The sequence below is a fragment of the Coregonus clupeaformis genome, chromosome 1 (assembly GCF_020615455.1).
Source record: "Coregonus clupeaformis isolate EN_2021a chromosome 1, ASM2061545v1, whole genome shotgun sequence".
Taxonomy (NCBI): domain Eukaryota; kingdom Metazoa; phylum Chordata; class Actinopteri; order Salmoniformes; family Salmonidae; genus Coregonus; species Coregonus clupeaformis.
This window is the reverse complement of record NC_059192.1, coordinates 51120864-51138933: the sequence shown is the minus strand read 5'-3', so window position 1 is coordinate 51138933 and position 18070 is coordinate 51120864. Positions and strand designations below refer to the sequence as shown.

Genomic DNA, 18070 nt, shown 5'->3' with positions numbered 1-18070 from the left:
CCAAAAACTATTAAATATCTGCTCCGAATTAAGATTCAAAGATGTCTGCAGAAAAATGGGGTGTTAGCTATGACATTGCACCTTGACTTTGAATAAATCTCTTTTGGTTATTGAACTACAGTAAGTGAAGTGGATTTACACACGGTAACGGAATTATGGTAACGGAATTATATCATGAGTCCCTGATCTGTACTACACATAAATGCATAATTATGGATATTAATGTTATTCTCCTCATGTTTCACAAGTTTGAACATCACAGCGCAGCACAGCATGGCACAGTAGAGTACAGTGCAGTACAATATAGCAGAGCAGAGTAGAAGTAGGGTAGGATAGAGTGTGGTACAGTAGAATAGAATAGAGTACAGTACAGTACAGTAAAGTAGAGTATAGTTCACTACAGTAGAGTACAGTATAATATACTTTACTCTACTCTACTGTACTATTCTCTACTTTTCTTTACTGTACTGTACTGTATTGTACTGTACTGTACTGTATTGTACTGTATTACTCTACTGTGATCTACTCACTGTACAATACTGTTCTGTACTGTATAGTACTGTACTGTACTGTATTGTACTGTATTACTCTACTGTGCTCTACTCACTATACAGTACTGTACTGTACTATCCAAACTTGTGAAACATACACTACCGGTCAAAAGTTTTAGAACACCTACTCATTCAAGGGTTTTTCTTTAATTTACTATTTTCTACATTGTAGAATAATAGTGAAGACATCAAAACTATTAAATAACACATATGGAATCACATAGTAACCAAAAAAAGTGTTAAACAAATGAAAATATATTTTATATTTGAGATTCTTCAAATAGCCACCCTTTGCCTTAATGACAGCATTGCACACTCTTGGCATTCTCTCAACCAGCTTCATGAGGTAGTCACCTGGAATGCATTTCAATTAACAGGTGTGCCTTCTTAAAAGTTAATTTGTGGAATTTCTTTCCTTCTTAATGCGTTTGAGCCAATCAGTTGTGTTGTGACAAGGTAGGGGGGGTATACAGAGGATAGCCCTATTTGGTAAAATACCAAGTCCATATTATGGCAAGAACAACTCAAATAAGCAAAGAGAAACGACAGTCCATCATTACTTTAAGACATGAAGGTCAGTCAATATGGAACATTTCAAGTTTCTTCAAGTGCAGTCGCAAAAACCATCAAGCGCTATGATGAAACTGGCTCTCATGAGGACGTGAAGACCCAGAGTTACCTCTGATGCAGAGGATAAGTTCATTAGAGTTACCAGCCTCAGAAATTGCAGCCCAAATAAATGCTTCACAGAGTTCAAGTAACAGACACATCTCAACATCAACTGTTCAGAGGAGACTGTGTGAATCAGGCCTTCATGGTTGAATTGCTGCAAAGAAACCACTACTAAAGGACACCAATAAGAAGAAGAGACTTGTTTGGGCCAAGAAACACGAGCAACGGACATTAGACCGGTGGTCCAAATTGTCCAAATTGGAGATTATGTACTTCCCACCGTGAAGCATGGAGGAGGATGGTGTGGGGGTGCTTTGCTGGTGACACTGTCTGTGATTTATTTAGAATTCAAGGCACACTTAACCAGCATGGCTACCACAGCATTCTGCAGCGATACGCCATCCCATCTGGTTTGGGCTTAGTGGGACAATCATTTTGTTTTTCAACAGGACAATGACCCAATACACATCCAGGCTGTGTAAGGGTTATTTTACCTAGAAGGAGAGTGATGGAGTGCTGCATCAGATGACCTGGCCTCCACAATCCCCCGACCTCAACCAAATTGAGATGGTTTGGGATGAGTCGGACAGCAGAGTGAAGGAAAAGCAGCCAACAAGTGCTCAGAATATGTGGGAACTCCTTAATAATAACTCCTTCAAGACTGTTGGAAAAGTATTCCAGGTGAAGCTGGTTGAGAGAATGCCAAGAGTGTGCAAAGCTGTCATCAAGGCAAAGGGTGGCTATTTGAAGAATCTCAAATATAAAATATATTTTGATTTGTTTAACACTTTTTTGGTTGGTTACTACATGATTCCATATGTGTTATTTCATAGTTTTGATGTCTTCACTATTATTCTACAATGTAGAAAATAGTAAAAATAAAGAAAAACCCTTGAATGAGTAGGTGTTCTAAAACTTTTGACCGGTAGTGTACGTCCATGATAGATTCAAATTTGGTCCAGTCCGGCCCGTCTGTGGACGTTATCATCAAGGTCAGGGTGGACTGACCAAATTTCAACAACTTTTCAACTTCCATGGACGTCTGGTGTCGGTCTGTGCTTAGTGGGTGAGGATGCTGGTACAGTAAATGGAAAGAGAGGGGGCTCATGGGTAGGTGTCAGTAAGAGCTGGGAGAGGTCACATTAACTGGAGAGTGAGAGAGAGAGGCAAAGAGAGAGAGGGGGGGAGAAAGGAAGGGGTTGTCCAGATTTAGACTGTTTTAACACTCCTGGTTTGACCACCAGGTGACAGAAAGACAAAGAAAACAATTATGAGCTGAACATAATAATATGCCAGTGGAAGGGAGGACAGTAGCAGGTGACCCAACTGTGGTTTGTGACTATTATGATTTCCTATTGTAGCCAATTCAGTTGCAGTAATTCCGTTACAGATTTTTTGGTAATTTCGTTACCAATCTGGTAACGGAATTACGAGTTTTAATCACTTAATAAACAAGGCAATATTTCATAAACTTACAGAAGCTAAACATAACAAAATGTAAGTGTTGATATTAGTTGGCAGGGGTCTTCACCTCAACATTATTGTGTTTTGATATATTTCTGATACCTTTTAAGACTTTTTCTGGGAGACATTTTCTAAGACCCCTTTTCCATCTGTTCATCCAGAAATCAAAGCCTTTAATTATGCCTAATTTTTAAGATGGAAAATTGTTGAAAAATGTATCTATGCCTCAATTTACCAAAATTATAAACTCTTAGCTTTCATTTGACACACAATTTGATATGCTCCTATCAACTTCACATGATGGTGCTCATCGTTCCTTTTCGATGGAAATGCCCAGAGAGAGAGAGGCAGGAAGGGAGAGAGAGGTAGAGAGAAAGAGAAAGATAGAGAATGGACAGATCTGTTCTCTAGCACTTTAGCCTGCTGCTTGGGAGATAGAAACCAGCTGGTCCCATGTTTATATGAGAAGCTCTGGGGTGGACTGAGAGTATGGGTCTAAGGAGAATGGGTGCAGATTGCCATTGACACAGTATATCTATTTAAGCTGGTTTTCTCTCAAGGGCATTGCTAAGGTTTCAGTGACACAAGAGCCTCATCCACTCTTTGTTGCTCTTATCTCTTTGACTTGATCTATGAGGCTGGCTGTAGTCTGAACAGGTGGCTTTAGACATCAAAGGGCTTTAATAATAGTCAGACCAAACAAACTGGTAGTACAATGATGGTTTACAAAATGGGGACAAAAGGAAGAGGATTGTCACGGAATGTGTGAGGTCAATGGGAGGTCAATGATTTGTTGTGACTGGAGCAGCATGTTTATTTGGTGTTATTTGGGGGTGGGGGCTTTGAACATTGTAGCAAAGCACAGTCCAATCAGAATCTGGCTTCAGTCTGAGATTTAAAGGATTTCTACCACAGATGGCATGCATGAAATGTTGTTACTCTGTCAAATAAATACAATTGTGTCTACTGCAGCTAAGCTTTAAATATGCCAGCTAAAGAGAGCTGAAAAGTCAGGGTAGATGGAGAGAGAGAAAGAAAGAGGGAAAGGGAGAAGTTGTAAACATAAGATCTTATTCCAGTCTCAACAGAATATCTGGCAAGACTGGGTGTGCTGGCAATGGCTGTGCAATTAAATAGAAAAAACTGGATTTTTTTCAACGTTTCACTTTATCCAAGGAATGGTTACAAGAGCCTGGTAGTCTGAAATATCAGAGCAGAGATCTTGCTTACTTCCTTATAAACAGATCATTGACAGGGGAGTGAACCTGTGCAGTCTCGACCTTCAGCACTCAAATTCTCTGGCCACGATCACACACTCCACCACTGGCCCCTGTTACCATTCCAAGTCTTCCCCAAGAGAACCGACACACTCCGCTCTAATGAACCCAGTAAACGTAAACAGAGCCCGCTCATAGTTTATCAGCACGAATGTGTCAGATGAGAGACAGAGAGAGAGAGAAAAACAGAGAAAGGGAGAGGAAAAAAAGCGAGCGAGAGAGCGAGAGAGAGAGGAGGATATCCACTTGTATGTCAGTGCTCCGTTGCAGTTAGTTGATTCTCTGATTCCTTGATTGACTCAATACCCAGACCCAGCACCTTGCACACTTGGAATTTGGAGCTCATCCCATTTGATTAATTTGGTTCCAGTGGGATTCCACTCAAAAACTGATGCTTGGATACAGTTCCCATTTTTCATTTTATACAATGAAAACCAGAGAAAGGAGAAATAGCCAACTTCCTGGGTGTAACTAGGAACATTTTGGCACCACAAAGAAATTCCTGCTCAGGGAGTTACACACACATCATAAAAGGACCTGGAAACATCAGCACACTCCCAACATGTCTGTGGCTCACGCTGCGAGAGAGAGAGGAGAAGGAGGAGGAGGGGGAGGAGAAAGGAGAGTGTGTCATTTGTCTATACCTCTCCCTCTGAGTCAGCCACTATCTCCACAAGTGCTGAGAGATGAGGTAATTTGTTCCTCATTCACCCAGCCCTCACTGACCCTAACCCCCCCAACAGGTCAATACAAGCTTTGCCTCTGAGGAACAGGGGGGAAATGAGTGTAAGGTTAAGTGTATGACAGGTAGGAAATGATAAGTAATATCAGATATGATTACAGGACTCGACTCATGTTTGAAATGGGGAATGTTACTTCAAACTGAATGCGAATGACACATGGCTCTGCTGGGGTTTCCTCAGAGAGAGGGGGGGAAAGACAGAACGATAGAGAGTGCAGAAGGAGAAAAATACACTGAGAGAGTCATCACTTTACCCACTCCAATACCGAGCATGGCATTATCACACAGTCAGAGTATCTAGCACTGACGTGTTTTCCGAGGCCTGTCAAAGGGTCAGGACACTGAGAACCACAGGGGCAGGAGTTCAAATAGACCACAGCCTGGCCTCCTGGGACACACCATACAGTACCACCATATAGGTCCCATTACAGTAGCAGAGCTATACATTTAGAGCCTAATTGCCCTCACAGTTTACAGTATGAATGTCAGTGAATATCCTTAAACCTTCCTGCTCTACTATAGATGTGGGTCTAAATAGGAGAAAGGCAGACGGTGTCACGCTGACTTGTTAAAGCCAGTGACCTTAGGAAGAAAATAGGCTATAGAGCCACCTGTGCTGCCCACCTCGGCTTCCAATTGCTTCACTCCTCTTGTTTCTGTTTTTTTTCGTCCCTTGAGTAAATGAATTAAAAACAAAAACGGCATGTAATTTCCCTCTGAACAGAAGGGCTTGTTTTGGCCCCTCAGGTATGATCAGTAGCGCTCCTCAAAGTTATCTTGTCTGGATCAGGTTCTCTACTGCATCCGCTGAACACACGCACATACACGCATGCACACACACACACACACACACACACACACACACACAGACACAACATTTCCTTAGCTCTAAATCTCCCCTCCCCCTGTGCACCAAATACATGAGGACCAACACCTCCAGTAATAACAGAGCCCAATCCAAACCTCTTCAATCGCACTTTGATCTTTCCTGAGAAATCAGCACTCACTACCAACAAATCACCCTCTGTTTGCCCAAGTCTTTGAAAGGTTAGTCTGGGTATTCTATGAGGTCAACCATTGAGGTCAGACACTTACAATAGGCCCTCTCTAGAACAAATAGCTAAATGGACCTGATGTGTATCTTTTTACTTGTAGGAAAAATACATCTGCACAATGGCACATTCACCCACTACTTTAGCTATTCAAAGGTTAACGGTTAAACAAAGCTTTCTGTTGTCAGGCTCTCGATACCGATTGACCCTTTCAATTGAACCATACTAGCAGCCATTACAGTAACATTAACCTTTCACCCATGATTTATGTGTTTGAAAAGAATGATGGGGCGAGACACCTCACAGCACAGCATGGACTTATACATAGGCTAAATGACTGAACCTACAACCGCATACAGTGGGGGAAAAAAGTATTTAGTCAGCCACCAATTGTGCAAGTTCTCCCACTTAAAAAGCTGAGAGAGGCCTGTAATTTTCATCATAGGTACACGTCAACTATGACAGACAAAATTAGAAAAAAAATCCAGGAAATCACATTATAGGATTTTTAATGAATTTATTTGCAAATGATGGTGGAAAATAAGTATTTGGTCAATAACAAAAGTTTCTCAATACTTTGTTATATACCCTTTGTTGGCAATGACACAGGTCAAACGTTTTCTGTAAGTCTTCACAAGGTTTTCACACACTGTTGCTGGTATTTTGGCCCATTCCTCCATGCAGATCTCCTCTAGAGCAGTGATGTTTTGGGGCTGTCGCTGGGCAACACGGACTTTCAACTCCCTCCAAAGATTTTCTATGGGGTTGAGATCTGGAGACTGGCTAGGCCACTCCAGGACCTTGGAAATGCTTCTTACGAAGCCACTCCTTCGTTGCCCGGACGGTGTGTTTGGGATCATTGTCATGCTGAAAGACCCAGCCACGTTTCATCTTCAATGCCCTTGCTGATGGAAGGAGGTTTTCACTCAAAATCTCACGATACATGGCCCCATTCATTCTTTCCTTTACACGGATCAGTCGTCCTGGTCACTTTGCAGAAAAACAGCCCCAAAGCATGATGTTTCCACCCCCCATGCTTCACAGTAGGTATGGTGTTCTTTGGATGCAACTCAGCATTCTTTGTCCTCCAAACACGACGAGTTGAGTTTTTACCAAAAAGTTCTATTTTGGTTTCATCTGACCATATGACATTCTCCCAATCCTCTTCTGGATCATCCAAATGCACTCTAGCAAACTTCAGACGGGCCTGGACATGTACTGGCTTAAGCAGGGGGACACGTCTGGCACTGCAGGATTTGAGTCCCTGGCGGCGTAGTGTGTTACTGATGGTAGGCTTTGTTACTTTGGTCCCAGCTCTCTGCAGGTCATTCACTAGGTCCCCCCGTGTGGTTCTGGGATTTTTGCTCACCGTTCTTGTGATCATTTTGACCCCACGGGGTGAGATCTTGCGTGGAGTCCAAGATCGAGGGAGATTACCAGTGGTCTTGTATGTCTTCCATTTCCTAATAATTGCTCCCACAGTTGATTTCTTCAAACCAAGCTGCTTACCTATTGCAGATTCAGTCTTCCCAGCCTGGTGCAGGTATACCATTTTGTTTCTGGTCTCCTTTGACAGCTCTTTGGTCTTGGCCATAGTGGAGTTTGGAGTGTGACTGTTTGAGGTTGTGGACAGTTGTCTTTTATACTGATAACAAGTTCAAACAGGTGCCATTAATACAGGTAACGAGTGAAGGACAGAGGAGCCTCTTAAAGAAGAAGTTACAGGTCTGTGAGAGCCAGAAATCTTGCTTGTTTGTAGGTGACCAAATACTTATTTTCCACCATAATTTGCAAATAAATTCATAAAAAATCCTACAATGTGATTTTCTGGATTTTTTTCCCTCAATTTGTCTGTCATAGTTGACGTGTACCTATGATGAAAATTACAGGCCTCTCTCATCTTTTTAAGTGGGAGAACTTGCACAATTGGTGGCTGACTAAATACTTTTTTTCCCCACTGTACTACTAAATGCCTGTCACGATCGTCAGGGAGAGACCAAGGCGCAGCGTTGCAGGTGAACATATTTATATTCATTTAATGATCACACAATCAAAACAACAAACGAAAAACGTGACGTCTATGGTTTAAACACAAACCAACACGAACAAGAAACCACAAACACAAAGTGAAAGACAGACAGTTAAATATGGCTCCCAATCAGAGACAACCAGCTGACACTCGTTGCCTCTGATTGGGAATCACTCATGCCAACATAGAAATACAAACATAGAATACACACCCTGGCTCAACATAACAGTGTCCCCAGAGCCAGGGCGTGACAATGCCAACGATATCTCATTGCAATCCGTCAACCAATGTGGATACGCCAGACACTAAAAAAAAGTGGTACAAAAATCCTATACTAGCCATTATGGCATAAGTGTTAAATAAACTAGTGATGAAAACAGGTTAACCCATTAAGTGACATCACCGTGGGGATCTGACCAATGAAATCCCATCAGTCAAGGAGCCCCCTTCCACTGCCCTAATGACTCTCTCTTTGATGGGGTCAAAGGGCATGTGTCATCTGTAGACAGAAAGAGTGTTTGGCTAGACAACCCGATCATTTGTCACTTTAAGGGTCAGAGGCTTCATTGAGACCAGCCATTGGCCCAGTCATCCATTTATCACACTAGACAATCTCTCTGAGTTTCATACCAAAATATCTATAAAGTATAATCTGAAATCTCTTGAAATTGTACAGAAATTTGACAAGTTTAGTAAAAATACATTTTGTAATAGTATAAAATGAAACCTTTATATTTATCTTGCCCTGCCGCTGCTTTTGCATATCTAACTGACCTGATTATGAATGATAGACCTGGAGAGTATTATTTTCTTTGACATATCAGATGACATGTTCCTGCACTCATATGAGTGATGGGGGAATAGCTCCCTGTGAGAAATAATCCCCAGTGGAAATTGAGAGCAGCATTCGAGCACTCAGATCTGGGAGCAATTCCACCGCCTGAGCAACGCATAAAACCTCAGACGTTTTACAGTAAACACACGCAAAACACAGCACATAAAATGGATTCATTAACATTTTAAATATCATTCATCAATATCAGAACTAGGCAACCCGTGCCAACATTTCTTGGACCCGATGTGAGGCAATTTTGGACATTTCTATCAACACGCTGCCCCACATTCGAGTGAAAACTGAGATTTACTCAAAGTCTGCATTCACGCGGATTACTCTTGACAAGTCGAGGGCCTTGCCCCGCGTCCGATACAATTTCACATTTTACAGCAATCTACCATGGTGACAGGCAAAACAAACTAACAGCCAACCGCAGCAGGAGTTAGCATCTTTTCAAATACAGAATATTAAAATGGTCTAAGTGATTCTACCTATCACACTTATGGATGGTGATAAAACCCAACATCACAGCAGGAGGGAGTCCAGTTTAAAGAACATTGTGAAAACTCTCACAGAGAAACATTATTTCTGTTTACATGACCTTAACTGCTATGGATAATGGGCTGGGGGCCTCACTGTCCTCTCTGGCACAGTGTGGGGCACCAACAGTGCCAAAATGATTATTTACAGATGAGCCCTCAGACCAATTCTGGCTTTGTTTGACAGTATGCACCACTTCGACTCCACTACTAATAAACTGTGAAGAGCGCGAAACAAAAACAGATTGGAAGAGAGTGATAGCTTAAACAAACCATTCCAAGCATTCTCTTAACTTCAATATAGAATACAATAAATGGAGTGGGGGTTGTCAACCACATGCTGCACTTGTAGAGAGAATACTCACTGCTGAGGCCGGACCAGGTGGGGGGACTGCTTGACGGTCAGGGTCATCTGGGCCATGTTGCTGACAGGGACTGGGGCAGGGGCATAACCCTGCTGGGGGATGGGCACTTGCTGGGGAATGGGCCGCTGGGGCACTATGTTGTGTCCCTTGGTGTGCCCATTGCTGTGTCCATTGGTGTGGCCGTTCCCTGGCTGCGCTGGGTAGGAGGAGGTGGGCATGGTGTTCTGTTCACATGCCTTGCCCTTGGAGCCCGGCTTGCAGACACAGAGCTGGGGCCTCAGACACATTCCTCCATTCTGGCACTTGGGCAGACAGTTGGCTGCAGCACAAAACATAGGGGGGAAGAGAGAGAAAGAGAGAGTGAGTGAGAGAGCAATGTGTACATATTCACATACACATGCATACACTCACACTCGCACAACATATACAAACTCCAGAAGCAGACATAATATCCCATGTTAAATGCCACTTCTATGACGTTGTCTCAGGGAGCTATTTTCAGACATTTATTGAGGAAACTCAAGTAGGGGGGGTTCATTTAGGTGCCAAAGAGTCATTACTCAAACCAGAAGTAATGTACGATTTAGGACAAAAGTATCATGAATTAATAATGCATTACCAAACATGGAGTTGCTGTTTTTCCTGGTTAACAAATTCATCTCTACAGTACTTAGCATTCATAATAAGCTTTTTGTCGTGAAAAGGCAGGGGGACGGGGATAGAAAAGTCTGTACAGAATCTATCATAGCCGGAGAAAGCTGTTCCTGTCATGACTTCCTCCGAAGCTGCCTCCTCTCCTTGTTCGGGCAGGCTTCGGCGTTTGTCGTCACCGGCCTTCTAGCCACTGCCGCTCCTCATCTCATCATTCCATTTGTTTTGTCTTGTTTATTACACACACCTGGTTCATATCCCCTCATCAGTACCTGTATAAGTATAAGTGTTTTACGCATTGCTGCGTACCGCTGTCATACCGAATAAACCATTTATTCTGTGATTTACCCTCCTGCACCTGACTCCGTCCAAATCACCTGCCACAGAATCACACACCTGCATCATGGAGTCAGCAGGAGACGGGAATATGCCTGGAGTCATGAAGCATGTCCGGGACCATTCCAACATGCTAGCCAGCTTGGGCGAAGCGATGGATCGGGTTCTCCAGGTCATCCAACGCCTGGAGAGGAGAGGACCTGACCCATCGGACCGGCTGAGCGACCGGATCCAGCCACCCACACCCCAGCACCCAGAGGGATTCACCTAGTATGACGGGACAGCTGCCCGCTGCCAGGGATTCTTCCTGCAGCTGGACCTCTGTTTTTCTACCATCAGCCCGGCTCCATCGGAACGGGAGAAGGTGTCCGCCCTCGTCTCCTGCCTCTCTGGGAAAGCCCTGAAGGAGGAGACGCGTTGGACAACTACAGGGAGTTCGCTCGCCTCTTCCGGGCAGTCTTCGATCACCCTCCCGAAGGAAGAGAGGCGGGCGAGCGGTTGGTCCATCTGAGGCAGGGGATGAGGACCGCGCAGGACTTTGTCCTGGAGTTTAGAACTCTAGCGGCTGGGTCCGGGTGGAACGAGCGGGCCCTCATCGACCGCTTCCGGTGCAGTCTGCGAGAGAACGTCCGAAGGGAGCTAGCCTGCCGGGATACCACGTTGACTTTCAACCAGCTGGTGGACATGGACATCCGGTTAGAGAACCTGCTGGCTTCAAGAGGACGTCCTGGAAGGGGCCTGCCCGTTTCACCCCCCTTCAACCCGGAACACGTTCCGATGGAGCTGGGTGGTGCAGCGATCCGGGAGAACGAAGGACGACAGCTCCAGTGTCACTCTTGTGGCAAGAGAGGACACTCTGCTGCACGCTGTCGCCAGAGTTCTTCTGGGTTTGGAGGCGACAGGCAGGGCACTCTCGCGTCACCCGAGGTAGCGCAAACCCACACTCGTTCAGAGCCCTCTGCTGCGCACTTCACCATACACGCCACCTTCCCTGATTACCAGGCACTTAATCAAACTACCATTCGCTATAGTTACCCTCTACCCCTCATCTCTGTTATCGAATCAATGAACGGGGCGTGCTTCTTCACGAAATTAGATCTCCGGAGTGCGTACAACCTGGTGCGTGTCCAGGAAGGGGACGAGTGGAAGAAAGCATTCAGCACAACCACGGGGCATTACAAATACCTGGTGATACCGTACGGTTGATGAATACTCCATCAGTCTTCCAGTCCTTTTGTTTTTGTGAACAAGGTGTTTCGGAACATGCTTGGTCGCGGTGTGGTGGTCTACATCGATTACATTCTGGTGTATTCCACTACGCATGCCGAGCATGTGTCCCTGGTTCGCAGAGTGCTGGGCCGACTTTTGGAGCATTATCTGTATGCCAAGGCAGAAAATGGTCTGTTCTTCCAACAGTCCATCTCCTTCCTCGGATACCACATCACCATCTCAAGTGTGGAGATGGAGGGAGACCACATTTCAGCCGTGCGTAATTGGCCGACTCCAACCAGGGTAAAGGAGGTGCAGCGCTTTATTGGGTTTGCCAATTACTATAGGAGGTTTATCCGGGGCTTTGGCAAGGTCGCAGCTCCCATCACCTCTCTGTTGAAGGGTGGGCCGTCCCGGCTCCGCTGGTCTGCTGAGGCTGACAGGGCTTTCAGTAACCTGTGGGCTCTGTTCACCTCATCCCCGGTACTGGCCCATCCCAATCCATCATTACCGTTCGTAGTGGAGGTGGATGCATCCGAGGTAGGGATAGGTGCTGTCCTATCCCAACGCTCGGGCACGCCACTCAAGCTCCGCCCCTGTGCCTTCTTCTCTAAGAAGCTCAGCCCGGTGGAGCAGAACTACGACGTTGGTGATCGGGAGCTGTTGGCTGTTATCAGAGCCCTGACCGCGTGGAGGCACTGGCTCGAGGGGGCTAAACACCCTTTCCTCGTCTGGACTGACTACCGTAACCTGGAGTACATCCGGGCAGCGAGGAGGCTGAACCTTCGCCAGGCCAGGTGGGCCTTGTTCTTCACCCGGTTTGATTTCACGTTGCCATTTATACCAGGTACTAAGAACGTGAAGGCAGACGCGCTGTCACGGCTGTACGACACAGAGGAGAGGCCCATAGACAACACCCCCATACTCCCGGCCTCCTGCATTGTGGCGGCGGTAGTGTGGGTGGTGGACGCGGACATAGAGCAGGCGTTACGCACAGAGCCATCTCCACCTCAGTGCCCAGCTGGGCTGCGGTACGTGCCGTCTCTTGTCCGTGACCGTCTTTATCTATTGGGCACACACGTCTCCCTCCTCTGGTCACTCAGGTATCGGCCGCACAGCGCGCTGCCTGACCGGGAAGTACTGGTGGCCTACCTTGGCTAAGGACGTGAGGGTGTATGTCTCCTCCTGCTCGGTGTGCGCCCAGAGTAAGGCACCTAGGCACCTCCCAGCGGGTAAGTTACATCCCTTACCAGTTACACAACGGCCAAGGTCCCACTTGTCAATTGACTTCCTCACTGATCTTCCCCTCTCTCAGGGTAACACCACCATCCTGGTCGTTGTGGACCACTTTTCTAACGCCTGCTTCCTCCTTCCTCTGCCCGGTCTCCCCACGGCCCTGCAAACTGCGGAAGCCCTGTTTAATCACGTCTTCCGGCACTATGAGGTGCCAGAGGACATAGTGTCTGACCGGGGTCCCCAGTTTACATCCAGGGTCTGGAAGGCGTTCATGGAATGTCTTGGGGTATCGGTCAGCCTGACCTCTGGGTTTCACCCCGAGTCTAATGGGCAGGTGGAACGGGTGAATCAGGATGTGGGTAGGTTCCTGCAGTCCTACTGCCAGGACCGGCCGGAGGAGTGGTCAGTGTTCTTGCGATGGGCCGAATATGCCCAGAACTCTCTCCGCCACTCCTCCACTAACCTAACTCCCTTTCAATGTGTCTTAGGGTATCAGCCGGTTCTTGCACCCTGGCATCAGAGCCAGACCGAAGCTCCTGCGGTGGACGACTAGTGTCGGCGCGCGGAGGAGACGTGGAACGCTGCCCACGTCCACCTCCAGCGCGCCGTGCGTTGCCAGAAAGCCAACGCTGACCGCCACCGTAGTGAGGCCCCGGTCTTTGTACCGGGTTATCGGGTCTGGCTCTCGACCCGGAATCTGCCCCTTTGCCTGCCCTGCCGGAAACTGAGCCTGCGGTTTGTGGTGCCGTTCAAAGTCCTGAGGAGAATAAACAAGGTTACGTATATGTTACTACTCCCTCCTGATTACCATATTAACCCCTCGTTTCACGTGTCTCTCCTCAGGCCGGTGGTGGCTGGTCCACTCCAGGAGTCTGAGGTACGGGAGGTCCCTCTGCCCCCTCTGGACATCGAGGGGGCCCCGGCGTACTCTGTCCACTTCATCCTGGGATATATATCGGCGGGATATTCACCCGTGTGCCTTGTTGTCTCCAGTGCGCATTGCTGTCTTACCAAATAAACATTTATTCTGTGATTTACCCTCCTGCGCCTGACTCCGTCCAAATCCCCCGCCACAGTTCCCATGTCTCTCTCTCATTATTAGTATTAGCAGCCAATGTAAATACCACCTCCATGGTCCCCACACTGTGAATGTACCCTCCCAAAGCTGAGAGTTTGACAGTGCTTACCTCAAGCTGAGGCTCGGCATTCAATTACTGGAGTCCCCGGCACAATGACGTATGTGCGGTGGGTTGGGGAATCAGAGAGAGGGACTGTATGTGTGTGTGTGTGTGTGTGTTTGAGTTGTTACAGGAGGCTGGCAGGTAGCCTGTAATTACACTGTGTTCCCTTCTGTAAAAAAGGCACAGGACTGGGACTGTCATTTTTCAACTACAAAGCCTGCCTCGAGGCCACAGTGGCCAAACCTTGCACACTCCAATGCGCGCGCACACACGTACACACACGTACACACACGTACACACACGTACACACACGTACACACACGTACACACACGTACACACACACACACACACACACACACACACACACACACACACACACACACACACACACACACACACTGTAGGTATTCAAATCATGTGTCCCTCAAACCCAATTTCTTGCTTTCATAGGAGCCAACATTCCAGTGGTCGTGTGTGTGTGAAGTGTGAAGTGTGAGCGGAAATGGCCAAGTGGGGGGCCTCTGCCCAGCCCCACAGGGTCCCTGAGGGGTGGGCTCCTCCACCACACACCTCATTACCATCACTAGCTCCTTTTGATTTGTGAAAGTGATTAATGAGAGTGAGAGCAAACTGCATCAAAAAGCAAGTCTTGCATCACCCAAGGCCATGAAAATAAATACAAATCCCTCTCACTCTCAATAGGCGTCTACAACTGACACACCACTGGCTCAAAGCTTTCTCCACCCCACTGAGCTATTCAGACACATGAGATCTAATAAACGCATGCTGTGCAACAAGAGACCCCCCTTAGAAGCATCAGGGGGCAATTACATCACAGATTACATCACTCCTGCTGAGTTATGTCTTGGTTTCTACATACCCCACACTACAATTTTCCACTCTGGGACAATAGAGTAAATTGTTTAATTTTTTTGCCGCTGTACCTAATTAAGGCTACCATCGGTTGTGAATAGGGCTACATAAGAGCGCTGTTCTGTGACAAGGGCACGGCGTAAGTGATGCCGATTTAAGTGTTAGCTGGAGAGGGAAAATAAGTGACGTCCCACTTTGATAAAACAACACCTCGGTTGACTCATAGGGAGTGTTGCTGGAGTCTGCAAGGGTCTGTCCTGGAATACTAAAATGTATTTGTGTGTGTGCCTACATTAATCACCTGGGGAAATCAAGGCACAACAGCATATGCTTATACTAGTGGATATACAATCGATACTCTCTTTCTCAGGATATAATGTTCCATGCTGATGTTCCAGTGCAGGTGTTACAGGATGTCCCATTAGTTGAACAACCCCCATCCTAAAGCCTGTCCACACCAATCCCTAAGGTCTCATTGATTCCCAGGGCAGCAGATGACCAAACATTTCTATTAATTGATTTATTTCTCTACCACAAAGTTCAATTGGATCTGAAATAGTGCTGCAGAAAGTAAATACAACTTTTTGACTGATGTCTTTGTCCTCGCTCATGCCTTTACTTAAAATAAACTGTCTTTCTGCCCACCTCCTGTACAACATGTAGGATAGAGACAGAGCACCTGGCTACAATGCTGACTCAAGCAGTCTGGGCCTCAATGGCCATTTATATAAATTAGAGTTCATAATTTTGTGTATCGCTGGAGTTGACACAAGACCACATTGAATTCTGATGCTGTCCATTGAATGAGCAAAAGCATTGTAAACTTCCAGCCAAGTGTCTGACGTTATGGTTTCACTAAAGCATGTGGAGAGCCAAGTCGATTAAGACATTCTTGTTGCCATGGTATTGTGCCCATACTTGGTCCTCACCCCACTTAACTGCTGGTCAAGATCCAGGGGCTTTGAATGGCTGCACAATGACAACAGCCAGATACGTTCCCCTCAATCAGCAGACTAATCATAAATCAGCAGGTGCTGGGCTGAGATGAAAACTGCTCTGTTTTCTCCATCTCTCTTGTCACACATTTCCATTGTCTAAGAATGGACAGATTTACAGATTTCCCTGATAAGAATTATGCCCCTCTTTTCCCCCATCTCTTTTGAATTCCCTCCCTTTAGCTCTCTAGCTTGGAAAAAGAAACGGCCAAGTCGTGCTTGCCTGGTCTTGGCAGGCAGCTGCCATCTCAGAGAAATATATGGTATGCATGCATAGAGGAGATGCAGAGACTAAACACATACACTACACAACCAAAAGTATGTGGACACCTGCTTGTCGAACATCTCATTCCAAAATCATGGGCATTAATATGGAGTTTGTCCCCCCTTTGCTGCTATAACAGCCTCCACTCTTCTGGGAAGGCTTTCCACTAGATGTTGGAACATTGCTGCAGGGACTTGCTTCAATTCAGCCACATTCAGCATTAGTGAGGTTGGGCGCTGATGTTGGGCGATTAGGCCTTGCTCGCAGTCAGCGTTCCAATTCATCCGAAAGGTGTTTGATGGAGTTGAGATCAGGGCTCTCTGCAGGCCAGTCAAGTTCTTCCATACCGATCTCAACAAATTATTTCTGTATGGACCTCGCTTTGTGCACGGGGGCATTGTCATGCTGAAACAGGAAAGGGCCTTCCCCAAACGGTTGCCACAAAGTTGGAACCACAGAATCGTCTATAATGTAATTGTATGCTGTAGCATTAAGATGTCCCTTCACTGGAACTAAGGGGCTCCATGAAAAACAGCCGCAGACCATTATTCCTCCTCCACCAAACTTTACAGTTGGCACTATGCATTCGGGCAGGTAGAGTTCTCCTGGCATCCGCCAAACCCAGATTCGTCCGTCGGACTGCCAGATGGTGAAGCGTGATTCATCACTCCAGAGAACGCGTTTCCACTGCTCCAGAGTCCAATGGCGGCGAGCTTTACACCACTCCAGCCAACGCTTGGCATTGCGCATGGTGACCTTAGGCTTGTGTGCGACTGCTCGGCCATGGAAACCCATGTAATTAAGCTCCCGTCGAACAGTTCTTGTGCTGACGTTGCTTCCAGAGGCAGTTTGGAACTTGGTAGTGAGTGTTGCAACCGAGGACAGACGATCTTTACGCGCTACACGCTTCAGCACTCGGCGGTCCTGTTCTGTAAGCTTGTGTGGCCTACCACTTCGTGGCTGAGCCGTTGTTGCTCCTAGATGTTTCCACTTCACAATAACAGCACTTACAGTTGACTTGGGAAGCTCTAGCAGGGCAGAGATTTGACCAACTGACTTGTTGGAAAGATGGCATCCTATGACCGTGCCACATTGAAAGTCACTGAGCTCTTCAGTAAGGCCATTCTACTGCCAATGATTGTCTATGGAGATTGCATGGCTGTGTGCTCGATTTTATTCACCTGTCAGCAACGGGTGTGGCTGAAACAGCCAAATCCACTAATTTGAAGGGGTGTCCACATACTTTTGTATATATAGTGTACCTGACAGCCCTGAGTAACCAAAGAAATCTACAAAGAGTAATCAGGAATATGAAGCCTTGATATGAGGTATGCAAAGGGGAGTCCTGGTAAGGCAACTGAGAGACAAAGACAATGATATAATGGTGGAATTACATTTACATTCACATTTACATCATTTAGCAGACACTCTTATCCAGAGCGACTTACAAATTACCTGGATTACAGGAGCATCTTAATACTGTAAAGGAAAAGTTGACAGTATAGTTTTTAGCTTTTCCTTGTTAATCTTCGAAAGGGGTCCTCTGTCTCTTCCAATAGGCTATAGTTCTTATATTTCTCCTATAGGTTGGACTAGCCCAGTAGAGCTAAAGCCTCTTTAAATGACCCTCAGATAAGGAAGAGGAGCAAGAATCCATCCTATCCACCTCACTACAGTATCTGGCTGCCTCATTTGCTTTCAACACCCTGTGCTGTCTTTTAGGGACACACGAGGCAAAGGCACGAGAGAGCTTAAATTTATAAAATGGTTGAACCTGTCACATTCTCTTAATTCTGG

General features: G+C 46.2%; 1 protein-coding gene across 4 annotated transcripts in view; it reads right to left on the bottom strand.

Moving 5' to 3' along the window:
- The window catches only part of LOC121570217 (latent-transforming growth factor beta-binding protein 1-like), a 153319-nt gene that overhangs the window by 127975 nt on the left and 7274 nt on the right, over positions 1-18070 (bottom strand). For all 4 annotated transcript variants that reach the window (XM_041881703.1, XM_045221705.1, XM_045221703.1 and 1 more), the window contains exon 3: positions 9527-9845. In XM_041881703.1, coding sequence (XP_041737637.1) covers positions 9527-9845 — 319 coding nt within the window. The remainder of the gene's footprint in view (positions 1-9526; positions 9846-18070) is intronic.